Source organism: Aythya ferina, assembly GCF_964211825.1.
Source record: "Aythya ferina genome assembly, chromosome: 7".
Lineage (NCBI taxonomy): Eukaryota > Metazoa > Chordata > Aves > Anseriformes > Anatidae > Aythya > Aythya ferina.
This window is the reverse complement of record NC_140302.1, coordinates 17,930,359-17,946,173: the sequence shown is the minus strand read 5'-3', so window position 1 is coordinate 17,946,173 and position 15,815 is coordinate 17,930,359. Positions and strand designations below refer to the sequence as shown.

The 15,815-nt window shown below is 54.3% G+C and overlaps 1 protein-coding gene and 1 long non-coding RNA gene across 11 annotated transcripts in view; one reads left to right on the top strand and one right to left on the bottom strand.

Moving 5' to 3' along the window:
- Positions 1 to 15,815, bottom strand: part of LOC311439851 — a 314,933-nt gene that overhangs the window by 124,117 nt on the left and 175,001 nt on the right. For both annotated transcript variants that reach the window (XR_014695042.1, XR_014695043.1), the window contains one exon: positions 14,043 to 14,113. This is a non-coding gene — a long non-coding RNA (uncharacterized lncRNA). The remainder of the gene's footprint in view (positions 1 to 14,042; positions 14,114 to 15,815) is intronic.
- The window catches only part of PAX2 (paired box 2), a 94,994-nt gene that overhangs the window by 6,928 nt on the left and 72,251 nt on the right, over positions 1 to 15,815 (top strand). For 5 of the 9 annotated variants that reach the window (XM_084526053.1, XM_084526054.1, XM_084526055.1 and 2 more), the window contains exons 3-5: positions 4,681 to 4,791; positions 8,559 to 8,727; positions 9,754 to 9,951. In XM_084526053.1, the coding sequence (XP_084382179.1) occupies positions 4,681 to 4,791; positions 8,559 to 8,727; positions 9,754 to 9,951 (478 nt within the window). Of the gene's footprint in view, positions 1 to 4,162; positions 4,792 to 8,558; positions 8,728 to 9,753; positions 9,952 to 15,815 lie in introns of those variants that run through there. The other 4 variants (XM_084526052.1, XM_084526056.1, XM_084526049.1 and 1 more) reach the window with 3 other exon arrangements.

The following is a 15,815-nucleotide window of genomic DNA, read 5'->3' as shown; positions in this document are numbered from 1 at the left end:
GGGCAGCCTCGGGGCTCCTGCAGAGCGTGGCCGGGGGGGCGGCAGGACCCTGCCCGGCCCCCCCTTTTTTCTCCCATCCCCTCCCGGCCCCCCCCAGGATGTGCTCGCAGGCGCCGAGCCCCGCAGCCCGCGGCCCCGGGAGCTGGCCCCGGGGCTCAGCCGGGAAGGGTGCAGCAAAGCGCCCTCCTCGCAGCCCCCTGGCCTTAAAAACTCACGTCCCTGTTTGTTTTGTTTTGTTTTTGTCTTTCACAGCCAGGGATTTAGCCTCTGATTTTCCCACGCGAGGCTAAATTAGTTGTCACGGGTCAGAACCACATCCACGGATGCTGAGCGCAGATTTATCTTCTAAACTCGCCTATATATAGTGCCGGGGAGTACCACGGCGGAGCTAAACCGCCTCCAAGTAGCAGTGTTTAGGCTGAAATCGCTCGCATAGTTGGCATGGGGGGGGGGGAAAGAAAGGCGAATTGTTGAGCCGCGGAGTTAGCAGCACCTCGAGGTTTTACAGCCGCAGGAACCGGGGAGCTGCCGGCCCTGCCCGCCGCCACACGCCGGGCCGGTGGCATGGGGCCGCGGGTGCCCAGCGCCCGGTGCAGCCCCAGCAGTTTCTCTGCGGGCCCGGATTTCGCCCCTAAATTCCTCGTCCCGCCTTGCGATGCCGGCCTTCGCCCTCGGACGGGAGCCGGGCTCCCTTCCCCGGGTGGAGGCCGATCAGGGAGGGAAAATGCTTCGGAGGGCTGGAGGCCTTGGGTGATGTGTGTTGATGGCCGGGCTGGGCGAGAGGAGGCACGGGGAAGATTTGGGCTTCATCAGCTGGAGCGAGCCGGCTAACGAAGCAGACCGAAAGATGGCTATCGCCGAGACTCCCCCCAAAAGTTTATTTTTCTTGAAATTTCCGCAGAGAGGCGGGTGCCTCTTTTGAAGTGTAAATGTTTGTAGCTTGGGGGGGCTGGGTTAGGGAAGGGGGAGAGCCTCAGATCCTCTTTGAGAAAGAGGGAGAAGAAAATAAAAGGAAAAGAGAAAATAAAAAGGGAAGAGAAAAGAAGAGAAAAGGAGATAGAAGAAAGAAAAGAAAAGAAAAAAGAAAAGAAAAGAAAAGAAAAGAAAAGAAAAGAAAAGAAAAGAAAAGAAAAGAAAAGAAAAGAAAAGAAAAGAAAAGAAAAGAAAAGAAAAGAAAAGAAAAGAAAAGAAAAGAAAAGAAAAAAGGATAAAACGGAGACGGGAAGGCTCCCTGGAAGTGGGGCGGGAGGCAAGCAGCAGTGCTGCTGAAAGGGACCGGCTCCAGGAGCTGCCCGGGGCCGAGGCGCTGGCCTGGGCCTGGCGGCGGGGCCGGGGCGGGCAGGGGCTGCCCGGTGGGGTCGGGTGGTGACAGAGCAGTGCTGCCGGCTGGGAAGGGGCACCGGGTGATCCTGTGGTGAGGGAAGGGGGCAGCAAGCGGGGGGATTTTCCCTTCTATTTCCTTTTTTCTTTTCTTTTCTTTTCTTTTCTTTTCTTTTCTTTTCTTTTCTTTTCTTTTCTTTTCTTTTCTTTTCTTTTCTTTTCTTCTATCTCATCTTCTCTCTTCTCTTCTCTTCTCTTCTCTTCTCTTCTCTTCTCTTCTCTTCTCTTCTCTTCTCTTCTCTTCTCTTCTCTTCTCTTCTCTTCTCTTCTCTTCTCTTCTCTTCTCTTCTCTTCTCTTCTCTTCTCTTCTCTTCTCTTCTCTTCTCTTCTCTCCCTGTCTCTTCTTCCTTCCCTCCACGAGAAACGCTCCCCACTTGCCCAGCTCGGCCCCACGTACCCCAGCTCTCCCCGCACCGTGGGACCCCAGCCGCTCTTGGCCGCGCACTCCCGTTGTGCGTTTCTCCTCGAGTCTCTCACTCCCGCTTTTATCCTCACTGAGTCGGCGATGGGAAACGATAAAGCGACGGAAAAAAAAAAAAAAAAAATAAATCTCGGGAAGAAATCCCCGAGCCACCGGCCTGCCCCCCCACCCCGTCCCATCACAGGGCCGTTCCCCCCGGGAAGGACGGGAAGGCTCCGGGAGGCTGGGGCCAGCTCCCGAGGGTGGCGGTGACCGCCCGGGGGGCAGGCGGCGGCCGAGGAGAAGCGACCCGCTGCGGGCGGCGGAGGAGGGAAGGGGCACCCCGCCGGGGAGCGGGGCAGCCCCCGCCGTGCCCGCGGCCGGCCGGCAGGTGCGGGCCCGGGGCCGGCTCCGCCGCCGCCGCCGAAGTTTCCCCGGGGCCGCCAAGCGACCGGCGGGCGCCATCTGCAGGCGGCGGCGCCGAGCGGCGCTGCCCCGCACCTGCGCCCGGCCCGGCCCGGCCCTGCCCTCCGCCACCGGGGCCGGGGGGCGGCAGGGGAGGGGAAGGGACGAGACGGGAAGGGAAGAGGGGGGAGGGCCCGAGCCGGTGTTGGGGGCAGGGCCGGGCCGGGCCGGGCGCACAGCGGCACCCCCGGGCTGTGCGGGGCTCCCGGCGGCCGCTCCCCGCGCCGGTGCCCGGCACCCCGCCGCCGCTGCGCCGCCCCGGGGTCGGCGGCCCCTTGCCCGTGCCCGTGCCGGTGCCGGTGCCGGTGCCCGTCCCGGGGGGGCTCTCCCGGCCCCAGCCGGCTCGGTCCTGGTCCCGGTCCCGGTCCCGTGCCTGGGTCCGTGCGGCCCCGCCGCGTCCCCGCGCAGCGCAGCGCGGGGCAGGGAGGAGACCGCTGCCTCCCTCCCGCACGGGGAACCGCAGCCACTGTCAAACATTTATTTTTTTCTCAAATCAGCCTTTTTTTTTTTTTTTTTTTTTCACGCGAGGGAAAGAGAGACGGGAGTGGGGGGAGAGAAAGATAAAACATCAGCTGAAGTGCCAAAATGATTTATGAGACAGTGGAAAATATTTCATAAAGATCTCTCGGAGATTCCTTACTTAAACCGTTTAGAAAACAAAGGGACTGTTTCGTGGCAGATAAGCGGAGGGATGGGGAAGGAGGAAGGAGGAAAAGAGAAGAAGAAAGCGTATTTCAGGTGATGATAAAGTCGCAGCCTGAAAACCAGAATTCAGCCCACAGCAATTTCTACCTTCCCCTTCCAACTCTGGTTATCAGCCTAAGAAGGCGTTTCCTCCTTGCTCTCTGTTGCTTGCTGGGTCAAAGGCACGTCTTTTTTAGCTGCAGATCGGCTAGTGAAATAATTCTTAGATTCTCTAGCATAAGAAAAAATAAGGAAAGAAAAGAAAAAAAAAATCAGACATCTGGAGAGTGGGAGGTTGAATTTGCTTTTATTTTCCCAAACGCACACGACGAAACTTTGCAATAACAGCAATGGGCCCAATCTATTGGTTCAAATATGTGCAAAGAGGTCTTTCCTTTTCTCTTTCCTTGTTTTCTTTTTCTTTCTTTCTTTCTTTCTTTCTTTCTCTCTTTCTCTCTTTCTCTCTTTCTCTTTCTCTCTTTCTCTCTCTTTCTTTCTCTATTTCTCTTTCTCTATTTCGTTCTTTTTCTTTCTCTTTCCGTTCTCTTTCTTTCTCTTTCTTTCCTTCTTCCTTCTTCTTCTTTCCTTGTCTTTCTTCCTTCCTTTTCTTTGTCTTTCCGTCTTTCCCTTTCCCTCCTTTCTTTCTTCCCTTCTCTCCTTCTCCCCTTCCTTCTCTCTTCCCCCTCTTCTCCTCTCCCTCCGGCCCTTCCCTCTCCCCTTCTCCCTTCCCTCCCCTCTTTCCCCACCGCCCCAGCCTCTCCCCAGGGCAGCCCCGCCGCGCACCCGCTCCCCCCGCTCCGCCTCAGCCCGAGCCAAGTCCCCGGCGGAGCGGAGCGGAGCGGAGCGGGCAGCCGGCGGCTCGGAGCGGCGGGAGGCGCCGGGACCCTCCCGGGCCGGGCCGGGAGCACCGCGGTGCCTGCTGCCGGCCGTGCCCCGCCGCCCGCTCCGCGTCCTCCCGGGCCCTCCGGCGCCGGCCGGGCCGCCCCCGCCGCCCTCGTCCCGGAGGCGGCGGCGGCCCCCCCGCGCCGGAGCGGCGGCCCGGCCCTCCTCGCCGCGCTCGGCTCGGCGCGCTGGCGAATCAGAGAGTGTCGGAATCTATTGCCTTTGTCTGACAAGTCATCCATCTCCGGGGAGGCGGGCGGGGGGCTGAGGGCGCTGCGGCTTTTAGAGAGACACACACCGGGAGAGGAGGCTCCAGTCTCCGGCCCCGGCTCCTCGCAAGCACTTCCCACCTCGGGCGAAAAGTCCGCCGGGCGCCCGGATCCTCCGCCCGGCCGACACGAGGGGGGCGCGCCGGCCGCCGCCGCTCGCGGCTTTCCCGGGGATTGCTACTCCGCTTTGAACTTCCATCGGCTAGCCCCGGACCCGGGGAGGAAGAGGAGGAGGAGGAAGAGGAGGAGGAGGAGGGAGAGCCGCGTCCTCCCGCGCCTTCGGCCGCCTCGCCCCGGCCCCCCTCCCCGCCGCCGGGGATGCTCGGGCCCCCCCAGCCATGACAGCCGCCTGCCCCCCGGCGCCGCCAGCCCCCCGCTCCCTCGGACTCTGCTGACTCGGCCGCCCCGGCCCCCGGCGCAGCCCTCCCGGCCCGGAAAGTTCTTCGCTCCCCGCTCCCCGGGCAGGGGGGCAGCGCGCCCCGCCGCTCCCCTCTCTCCTCTCCCTCTGTGTCCTTTTTGGTTTGCTTTTTTTAAATTTGTTTTGGTTCGTTTCGTTTTTGTTTTTTTTTTTTCCCCTCTTATTTTTTTTTCTCCCCTAAGTCTTGAAGTTGAGTTTTAGAGGCGACACGGCGGCTTCAGCCGATTTCTTCCCCTTCCTTTGCCTCCCCATGGATATGCACTGCAAGGCAGACCCCTTCTCAGCAATGCACCGTGAGTACTGGAGCCCGGCTCCTTCCGCCGCTCTGTCCTCCTCATCCCTCCATCCCTCCTTCCCCGGCCGTTCCTCCCCCCCGTTCCTCCTCCGGCTCCATCCCCGCACCGCCCGGGGGGCGACACCGGGCACCGGCACCCGGCGGAGGGCGCGGGGCCGGGCCCGGGCCCGGGCTGCGAGCGAGCCCCGAGCAGAGCCCGCGGGGGCAGTGCCCGAGCCGCCCCTCGGAGGACGAGGCTTTGCCCCGGCTCCTGCCAGCTCCCGGCTCCGACCCTTTCGATTTCCCCGGCCCCGCGGGCCGAGGGCTTCCCGCAATCCTACGTGTGTGCGAGCTGACAATTTGCCCCGCCGCCGGCCGGGATTTGCTCTCGTTTCGGGTTTCGGCGGCGGAGAGGGGGGCCGGCACTTTCGGATGAACGGCGGGGTCGGTCCGGGCTGCCCCGGGCTCCGCTCCGGCCGGGCTCGCTTCAAGCCTGGACTGCGGGAAAAATAGGGCAGCGGCGGGGCCGGGAAATCGGGCGTTTTCCGAGCTCCCCGAGAAGTCACGGTCCCTCCCGGGTTATTTAGCAGCTCCTCGGCGTGCGTTTAAAATGCATTCCTGGCGCCCAGGGAAGTGGCTTCGTGATGTATTTTCACTTTAGAAAACCTTTCTTCCCAAAAAGGGGGACGAAGGAAGGCGAGAAGGCAGAGTAGCGAGGAATTTTCAGGGATTTTAATTTCACCGCACGGAGGGAAAATAATTCCGAGCTTTAAATTAAAGAGCACATAGGAATATAGAGCCGAGCCTGGGACCGTCTCGAGTCAGGAAATGAATAATTAAGAGCAATTTGTAACTTTTGACACCGAAACTTTTGAGGACACGCCCTGCCCGCTGCATAAAAACAAACCGAAAAGGTCTAAAATCGAAATGTTTGCGGTTTAAAAAATGACGATTTTGCCAGGAGAAAGAAGGCGCAGAGATAGAAAGCTACCATCAGATCCCCAAACGTGGATGTAGGTAACTGCCTTCCTGCTCGGAAATTAATGCTTTCCAGCACACACCGCTTAAAATTTAGGATTTAATTTTCGAGGACCTCTAACAGAAAACGGCCCCCGCGTTAGGCATTATTTTCAGTTCTCTCGGGCGCGACCTTCCCTCGGAAGTGATGGCAGTAATTCTGCCTTCGGTACGCGCTGGAATATGCAGGCAGCCGAGAGAGGCATCTCGCCACCGAGACGCTCATTTCTGCAAACTCCACCGAGATTCGGCAACAATTTCGGCTTCCGAATAATCCTACTAATACTAATCGGCATTCGATTTGTTCCCCAAAATGCATTTCTAGCTGGGCAGACCTAGATATTGGCAAGCAATTAAAATACGCTCGGGCGCGGGCTCCCGGTGCAGGCGCGCACAGGCAGCAAACGCGATGGGTAGGAAAGCAGCTCGGCTGCTCGGGCAGATGCACACACACAGCCCGGCACCCCCACGAGGATAAATGCCCCAAAACATCCCCCTGCTCGTACGGAAATAACCTTAGGAAAGGACCGTGTGGAGCAAACCCAAGTCTCGTGAAAAAAAAAAAAAATAGCTGGGGTGCGATAATTTAAATTATTAATTTTTAATCTTTTTTTTTTGCATCTGTTGCCTTTTAATACTTTGTAATGCGAGTTATAAAAGGTGCTCTGAATTATTTATCGCGGAGTTGCCGAAGAAATTGCTGTCTTGTAACTTTAGAGGCAACATGTGCAGAGGGGGCTCTGCACAAACGAAGAAAACACAGAGCAACACGCACCCGCAGGTTTTGGTGGAGGAAGACAAGCGTGCCCCCTCCCCTCCGAAGCCCTAAATATCTTTTACGAATGAGCAACAAAAGAGAGCAGCGACACCTCAGCTCCTCGGGCAAGGGGAAGGGACGGGAGCCCCTGGCTCGGTGGCAGGGAGGTGGGGGTGATCCTGACCGGGGAGGGGGGAGATGGAAAAAACTCTATTTGTGCGAAAGGACTTGGATCGATCGCAGGGCAATGAGAGTTTCCACTAAGTTCAGAGCCAATAAGTCAGTGTCAAAAGCAGGGGAGGAAAAAAAAATAGGAAAGAAAGAAAAAAAAAACCCTCAGCGAAAATACAAACAGATCATTTTTCAGCAAACCGCGCGACGAACTAAGATCTCTCCGCGGGGAAGGAGGCTGGGGCTGTGCGAGAGGCCGGCTCGGAGGCGGCGTGCTCTGCACAGCTCTATCTCCGCCTGCCAGCCGCCGGGGAGCGGGCACCGAGCGAGCGGGGCCGCACCCGCAGCGGTTCCCGCACCGGCAGCGGGCGGCGGCTCCGGTGCGCGGCGCCCAGCTCCGCCGGGCTTTCCCCCTGCCCGCACCCCGCAGGTGCGCGCTCGGTTCCTCCTCCTCCCCGCCAAGTTGTTTCTCGAAAGGGAGAAGGGCGAATCGGAAAAAAAGCGCCCAAGCAGTCCCGGGTGGGAGAGAGCGTTTGTTGTTTTTTTTTGTTTTGGTTTGGTTTGTTTTTTTTTTGCCTGGGAACGGAGAAATAGGGGAAAGCGGAGCAATTTAAATTCGCCCTGATTTAGATTTGCGCGGGGAAAAAAAAAAAAAAAAAAAGAAAAAAAAAAGAGAGAGAGAAAGAATAAAAAAATAAAACAAACAAACAAACAAGGAGCCGCGAGACCCTGTTAAGATTTTTTTTTCTTTTTTTTTTTTTTCTACTGGCGGATTTTTCTTTTAAATACCGAAAGCTGACAGAGAGAGGGTCTGCGTGTAAACGAAGCCCGAGCGCGGGACACACGATATTTTCCTCCTCTCCCCTTCCATTTCTTCCTCCCTCTCCTTTTCCGTCCGAATCCACTCAACTCCCATCCCAAAATAACCGGAGACAAGGCGCTGTGGAGGGGACTTGCTGCGGGATGAGGGAGGGCGGGGTCGCGAGGAGCTGGAATTGACAATGTGCGAGAAAATCGCGGAAAGCGAACTCAAAGAGAGAGGAAAAGCGCAGGGGTAGAAAGCAGGGGGCTGCAGCGGGGGCTGCCCGGGGCCGCCGAGCAGCTGGGCTCCGGACCTGGGAGCGTTTCGCTTCCCAACTCCGAGAGGAGCCGCAGCCGGCACCGGCTCCGTCCTCGCCCCGCGACAATGGCCTCGGGCAGCCGCCGCTGCGGGCAGAGGTGCGGGCGGCCGGGGGCAGGCGGGGCGCGGGGGGTCCCCAGCTGGCTCGGGGAAATTCACGCTTCTTCCCCCTCTGTGCCATCTCCACCGCTCTTAGTCCTTTCTAATTATTTCTTTCTTCATCTTATTCTCACCCCGTTTTCCTTTCTTCCTTTTTCTTTCTTTCTTTCTTTCTTTCTTTCTTTCTTTCTTTCTTTCTTTCTTTCTTTCTTTCTTTCTTTCTTTCTTTCTTTCTTTCTTTCTTTCTTTCTTTCTTTCTTTCTTTCTTTCTTTCTTTCTTTCTTTTTCCTTCTTTCTTTCTTTTCCTTTTCTTTCTCTCTCTCTCTCTCTTTCTTTCTCTTCCCTTCCTTCTTTCATTTCTTTCTCGTTTTCTTTCTTCCCCCTCTCTCTTTCCTCTCTTTCTCTCGTTCTCTTTCTCTCTCTTGTTCTTTCTTTCCCTCCCCGTCTCCTTTCCTTTTTCTGTCTCTCCCCCACGTCTCGACCCCCCAGCCCCTCACCCATCACCCCCAATCCATCTGTAGTGACGGGAGATTTTGCAGTCCGAGTGGCAAAGAACCCACGACTAACGGTGTGTTTCTGGTGTGCGTGGGTTGTTGTGTTTTTTTTCTTTCTCTTTCCCCAGCAGGGCACGGGGGTGTGAACCAGCTCGGGGGGGTGTTTGTGAACGGCAGGCCCCTACCTGACGTGGTGAGACAAAGGATAGTGGAGCTGGCTCACCAGGGGGTGCGACCCTGTGACATTTCCAGGCAGCTGCGGGTCAGCCACGGTTGTGTCAGCAAGATCCTGGGCAGGTAAGGAACGGACCGCGGCCGCTCCTTCCCCTCCCCTGGGGCGGCAGCGTGCCTCCGGGCGCCGCGCTGCGCCGCTCTGTGCCCCCCCGGCCCTCACCGCGGCGATGCCCGCTCCCTGCTGCCCACCGCCCCCTGCCCGCCACCGCCCCCGTCACAGCGGCAGGACGCGCTGCCCCGCCGGCCGGGCGGCGTGCGGGAGCTGCGGGGAGGGATCGGTTCGCGAGAGAAGGGCCAGGGAGGGGGAGAAAAGAAAAGAAAAGAAAAACACCACAGGAGAACGACCTCCTCCTCCCCACCCCCCAAAAAAAAATCAAAAAAAAAAAAAAAAAAAGCAACAACAACAAAAAGCCCATCTCACAACAATCCGTAGGCGGCCCTAGCAAATGCACGGTAAATAAACAAACAGCGGGGCAAACAGATAAATCTCCAGAAACAAAGATGCGGTGCGAAGCATCCCCGGCGGCCGCGCCGGCGGTGCCGGTGGGCGGGCTGCCTGCCGCCGCCGTGCCCTTCGCGAAGGACGTGCCAGGGCCGCCGGGGGGCCGGGAGCCCGCTGGGGAACCGCCAGCACGGCTCTGCACGGCTCTGCCCGGCTCTGCCCGCGCCCCCCGGCCCCTCCGAGGCCGCCCGACCCGGCCCCGGGGTCGGTGGGCTTGGCCCCGGCGGGCCGCAGCGCGGCGAGGCTTGCCGCTGCTCGGGCCCGAAAGAAGCGCCCTTGGGGAAGGCAGCAGGAGCGCAGCGCTCCCCCAAACACCAGCCAACACGCACCCAAAGGGAAAGGAAAAAACCTGGGGGGTGAGCACTGCACGGGAGCGGCGGCTGCCGCAGCCCGGTACAGCCCCGTAGAGTCCAGTACAACCCAGTACAGCCCGGTATAGCCCCTCGGTGCCCCCAGCGGCAGCCCAAAGGCGGGGGGCGGTTGCCGGGGGGAGGTCGCGGGGCCGCGGTCGCGCCGGGGCAGGGGGCTCTGGGGGCGGCGGGGGGCCCGGCCGGGCACTGACCGAGCGTCGTGCTCTGGCGCGGCAGGTATTACGAGACGGGGAGCATCAAGCCCGGAGTGATTGGCGGCTCCAAACCCAAAGTAGCGACCCCCAAAGTAGTGGATAAAATCGCCGAGTACAAGAGACAGAACCCGACCATGTTCGCCTGGGAGATCCGGGACAGACTACTGGCCGAGGGCATCTGCGACAACGACACGGTCCCCAGCGTCTCCTCCATAAACAGGTAAGGGCGAGCCTGCAGGCACCGGGACCGGGACCGGGAGCCGGCCGGGGTGCGGGGCTCGGTCTGTGTGCAAGCCCCGGGGGCGTCTGGACGGTTTTACCTCCGTGCCCCCGGGGGAGCCGCCAGCAGCCCCGCCAGGCGCCGAGGCTCCGAGCAGAAGCCAGCCCCTGCCCGCAGCCTCGGCCGCCGGAGGCTGTCCCCGGGCCGGGCTCCCCGCTCCGCGGCCGGGCGCTGGCGGGGTCTTCCCTTCTCCTCCTCCTCCCCCAGCCGCTGGGGAACGGCTTCTGTCGGTGGAGGGCCTCGGGGTGTGGGAAGGAACCGCACGACGGGCAAACAGTGGCAGATCGGGGGGGAAAGGCCGGTGATGCGGGTAGAGGAGCGTTAGCCCAGCGCGCATCCCGCGGGCTGTACAAACCCCGCACAGCCATCCGTCCACCCCAGGCTGCGGGTCCTCACACCTTGGTGACACGCAGGACACTGCCCCGCACACTGAGTCACCGCGCTGCCGCCGTGCGACGCGGCTGCACGCACCTCGCCCGCGCCCGCAGTCCCTAGGAACACAGCAATGTTTGCCAAGGGTGCCTATGCAGGCACAAAGTACCGCACCGACAGAGTAAGAGTAAGAATCCGCGAAATTCTGCATGCAGTCCCAAATATACAGAGCTCCCCGTCCAAATAAATGTACACAGGCTGTGCGTAAATATGCAAGCAGACTTCTGCAGTGCCGGCATAGACAAAATCGCCCAAGTCAGTATATCGGTCCTCTTGATATACGGCAAGTTTAGCCAGATCTTTTTAATACCTGGTGTATTTATAGCAAGGGAAGCAAAAAAATAAACAGCAGGGAAAACACAGTGGTATTTTTTGTCTTGCGCTTTACATGGCAGATTTATCAAAATATGTCTAATAACTCAGGCTGTGTATTTCTAAATCTGGCATCCTATATAAATGGGTTTTAATATTTTGCAAATGATATGGAATTATCCCAAATCATCTTGAAAACAGCAGGTAGAATTAGCTGGTGGAATGTACCTTGGCTAAGGAAGATTCCCTCAGACACACTGTCTCTGTAATATACTGCTAGGCTACCCTAGGAAATTATCCCTGTGTGTGCCATCTGTATTAAAATGGTTATTAAGTTATGAACAGGGTAACATAATACTGATCGGCTAATTATACACCCTCCTAAAAAACCTCCAGGTCTCTGTTACTCTCGCAGTCAGGTATTGAAATAATAACAGTTTGACATTCAGACACCTTACAAAGGCAGCTGCGGAAGGACAGCCAGCTCTCCCTGGGAGGAATTAAGCTAGTGGTACACAAGTCCAGAGGAAGGGCTCCAGGGTCTTTGGAGGCATGGCAGACGTGGACCAGAGGATCGCAGAGGCTGGTGCTGGTGCAGGGGATGTCAGTATCCCCATGTCACCAAAGCCACAGCCCCATGCCTGCCGGCCCTGGCACCTTGCAGTGCTTCACGGTGTCCCGGGGAGAAGGCCGGGGACAGATTTTGCTCTCGGTTTTGCTACCAGTTTGCGTCGGGGCTTTGGGGGGTTCACACCTCAGTTTCCCCAGCCAGGGAATGAAGATTGAACCATCTCAGGATGTGGGAACAGATGTCAGCTGGATTGCGTTTATAAAATGCTTTGAGAAGGACAAGGGCTTTGTAACTGCTAAGTGTTATTGTATTAGAGAGGCTCAGCTGTGACCCACCATATTTGATTCTTACTGTGATGGCATTTGAGTGTGTATGCACCAAGGCGCAAGAACGTTTTGACTTCGTGCGATCAAAGCTTTCCCCGTTCATTTAAAAAATTTGGACCCAACTTCACATCGTTCACCTTTGTATGGGGCTCCGACAGCTGTGAGAAGTGAGCCCGTAACAAGACAGGTCGCACAACTTGCAGGTCTGTGCTAGGCAAGAGCAGGTCAGAGAACTGGGAAAAAATTGCAGCAGAATAGGAAACAGCGAGCGTCTGAGGGCCCGATCCTGCTGCCGCGGAAGGTAGCGCGAGCTCTGTCACTCCAGTGGCTTTGTGACTCCAGCTCACAAAACACGAGGAGAGGACTAAGCTCAGAATTCAAATACACATTTTTTTCACTCTTCCATTGTCCAAGTAAGCAGAGAATTAGGTAAATGCTTTGTAACAGCACGTTCCTTTGCATCCCCCTTACCTGCTGTACGATCACAGCCCAGAGTTCGTCCAACACTCCGGCTCTCTGAGCCACTTCAGATAGTTGACAATTTTAAAAACCAACCTGCTCGAAATATATTTTTTTTTCTCAAAATGTGGGGTTTCCAAAGCAAAAATGTCAGTGGCCCAGTGTCCAGAACCATTAGAGCTATATCCATGAGCTGTTTAATATCTTGAGAATACAAACGGGCTCTTTACAGAAAAAGGTGGTTATCTAGGTCCCTAGATAGACCGTGAATACTGCACTTCAGAATGGAGATCTCTTTGTATACAGAAAACAAGTACTTCAGGTTACTACAAGATTTTCTGAAAATACATTAATTACATTTTATCTTCTTTCTTTCTGGGTACTAGCCTGGCATTAACAGCCTTTCAGGTGAAAGACTACAAAACAGTCCTATTTCAATTCCACTTTTACAGTTTCCCTAAATCATTTTAAGAAAATTATTTTCCATTAATTATTTTTTGGTGATAGATGAATTATATGTGCCTACATTGCACTGATCTGTCAGTGTTGCACTGCCGATATCAGGATGCATTTGGGACGATGTGTAACTCAGTATTGAGACATATCAGAAAGCTGTTCATATCAAACTCATGCAGAAAAAGGCCAGATATGAACTACAGCAAAAAATATGTCTTAACGACCCCCTCAAGATTCAGAAAAAAAATACTCCTCTGCTGTGTGGTAGTTTTGCTTTAATTATGGTAAAAAATCTAGACAGTAAGCTAGTTAATAAGCAAACCACACCAGAACTGACAGGATCAAGACAGAGCAGTCATCTCTACACCGGGAGCTCTCCTGTTCCCTTTTCACACATTAGCTCCTCTACATGATGAACCCATTGTGTATACATGCTCACGTATATATATACATGTATCTGTGTAAACACGCACATACGAACGGTGCATGTAATTAAGAAGCTGGCAAGTGACAGAAGCTCGTAATTCTTTGGTAAGCAATTAATGCTTACGTCAAATCACTCAAGTACCTTACTTCCTAAGAGAACTTTTCCATCTATCGTATAACTACAAACAAGTTATCTTCGGTCACTCTGGTTAGAGTATTTCATCTGGATTCATATACGCCCTGCCGTAAACCTTGCGGGGGCCTCCTAACTACGAACTTGGCTGCAGACATTAATGAGAATTTTTGCTTTGTTTTGCAGCATGTACAGTTAGCCTAAGAATACAGGTTTCATGGGATAATAATCATCCCTGAAAAGTCTTTTAAATTAGACAATGTACCTTAGTGGGAACAGGACTGGCAGATCATGGGCGTACATTCAGGGTTGTGCAGCAAGCAATGCAACAGACATTGTAGTTTAAGCATTATTTTCTGCCTCTCTTAACGACATGAATCCCTGACACCTACCTGCAATTTGTCCCTCTATTTCTGCTCTCCTGAGGCTGGGTTCAGGGCTAGGGACTCTCTGTTAGTCCTTATTCAAGGAACACGAAAGCCAAAGAATTATGAAGTTCAGTCAGCCTTCTGGATATGCTTTGGACCCTAGGTTACTAGGAGCAGATCTAGCTACTAAGTCATGGCAGAGAATAGAGTTTAGTGGATACGCTATCTTGGTCAAGCTGTTCGGTATTTTGTCAGTTTTCTCTTATGCACTGAGTAAACGTTAATTTTTAGTGTTATGTGATTGGTTTGGGGAGATATTTTTTGTTACATTATCTGATGGTCGGCTAGTGATTCCTAGTTAAAGCCTCCAATAATGACTGCTTTTTTAAAACACATACGGAAAGATACACACATTGATCCAGGTTATAATAACCAGTGAAATATACTTGTGCAATGAAATACTGAGCGTGTGGCCAATGTCAATGGCCATGGGCAGGCCCGTAGCTCGGAGCACAGCACAGCACATTAGGAGATCAGCTTTCTCTTACCAGTTCTGCCGTCAGCTTTCTGGCTGATCTTGGTTGGGTCACATGGACTCCTTATGAGGCTGCTTTACCACCTGTAAAATGAAAATAACAGTATTTAGCTACCTTTGTAAAACACAGTGCGATCTTTCGTTAAAAAATCCCGTGCAGTTCAACACATTAAGAAGGAAAGGCTCAAAACTGGACCTGGGTTGTCTTACATCAGCCGAGGCTTTTGCCCACGCAAGGGAGTGAGAATTGAACAGAATCTCGGCTGAGGTAAACGTAACATCTCGAGACAAACAATCGAGTCTGGAACAAGGCAGGCATATTAGGGCATGTTCTGTGTCATATGCGGAAGAAATCAATGTTATGCAAACAGAGCTTTCTGAGTCACTCTCGCTAGCCTAGCTTGAGAGTTTCCCCAAAGGACACCACAGCCAAAGTCACTGGGTATCTCTCCCTGTCCTTCCCACCGAAGTAGCGTGGCACTCTAGGAAAACAGTATCTCTAATGGCAGCTTGTTCATACTGACCAAAACCAGTGACAGCTGCATGGTCTGCAGTGAAAACTAGGAAAATTGCATAGTGTATGACCAGCAAGTGCATGTGTCACACAAACCTATCACTACCATCAATATTTAGTAGCCACATGTCCATTTAGCCAACAGAGAGGCCAAGGATTAGACTGGCCCCGTAAACTGGCTTAGCCTCTGACTGGCAATGGGTTGGTGCAAAGCGAGGGTGAAGTAGCCTTGTCCGACAGCACCCAGCATAATTTACCAGCTCTCATAACCTGGCACCCCTTAGTACATGCGGAAGAAACTCGGGATCCTAGCAGGGATCCTCTTGTCTTGCTGACACTCAGTGCAAGGTCCCCATTCAATTTCCTGCATCAGGGCATGCTCTTAAGGTAGAAGGCTTCTACCAGCACTTGCTTTTGGCTGAGCAATGAATGCAATTGGGTCACACAGGGCTTCATTACAAGGAATATACTCCTTTAAATTCAGATTCTTTTCCATCAGACACAAACCTGGTATTATCTTCTTTTCATCATTGCAAATAAAGGACAGGCTCATAAAGCAGAGGTTACAGACAATGTTACTGCAGCTGAAAGAGTAAATGAATGCTCACAGCGTTTCTCTTTGTCTTATTCCTCATATCTGGCCACTGGAAGGTTGTATGGTGGTAACTACAATAAGCTAGCCGCATTTTTTCTGGTTTTCATATTACGCAGATATTAGCTCAACAGAGGCAGTTTGTGAGTAGAAGTGGCCGTGACTGGGAAGTTTTGAGCTCCCTGTTCTGGGAACCTCAGAGCGCAGAACCCCAACAGTCTCTTTATCATCTAAAAATCCCAACCCTTTCTTTTTGTATACATGTACAGAAAGGTTGATTTTTGTTGGAAGTTAAACATTTTCAGGCTTTTGCATCTAGTGAATGATTGCTGCATTCTGTCATAGAGGTAGCTGCATTTCAGTGCTGGGTGAATGAGCCTTATGGAGCTAAACCTCATTTACCAGAATCACTATTATGTGAAAAAACTCATTTGACTTTGGGAGAAAAGAGAAGAAAATATAAGTGGCTTGGCCAAGCAACGAAGAGGTGGTGAGAACAATATAGTCATCTGAAGGGCACAGTCCATCCAACAGGAAAAGAATTATTCACGCTTAAACAAAGCAGTGTAGCCAGGAATGAAGGGAGGGAAATAAGAAAGGGAACATTTAAGTGGTAGCAGAAGGCACCTCCTGATATGGAGGTCCATTAAGTTGTGGAATTGCATCCCACAGGAATTCCT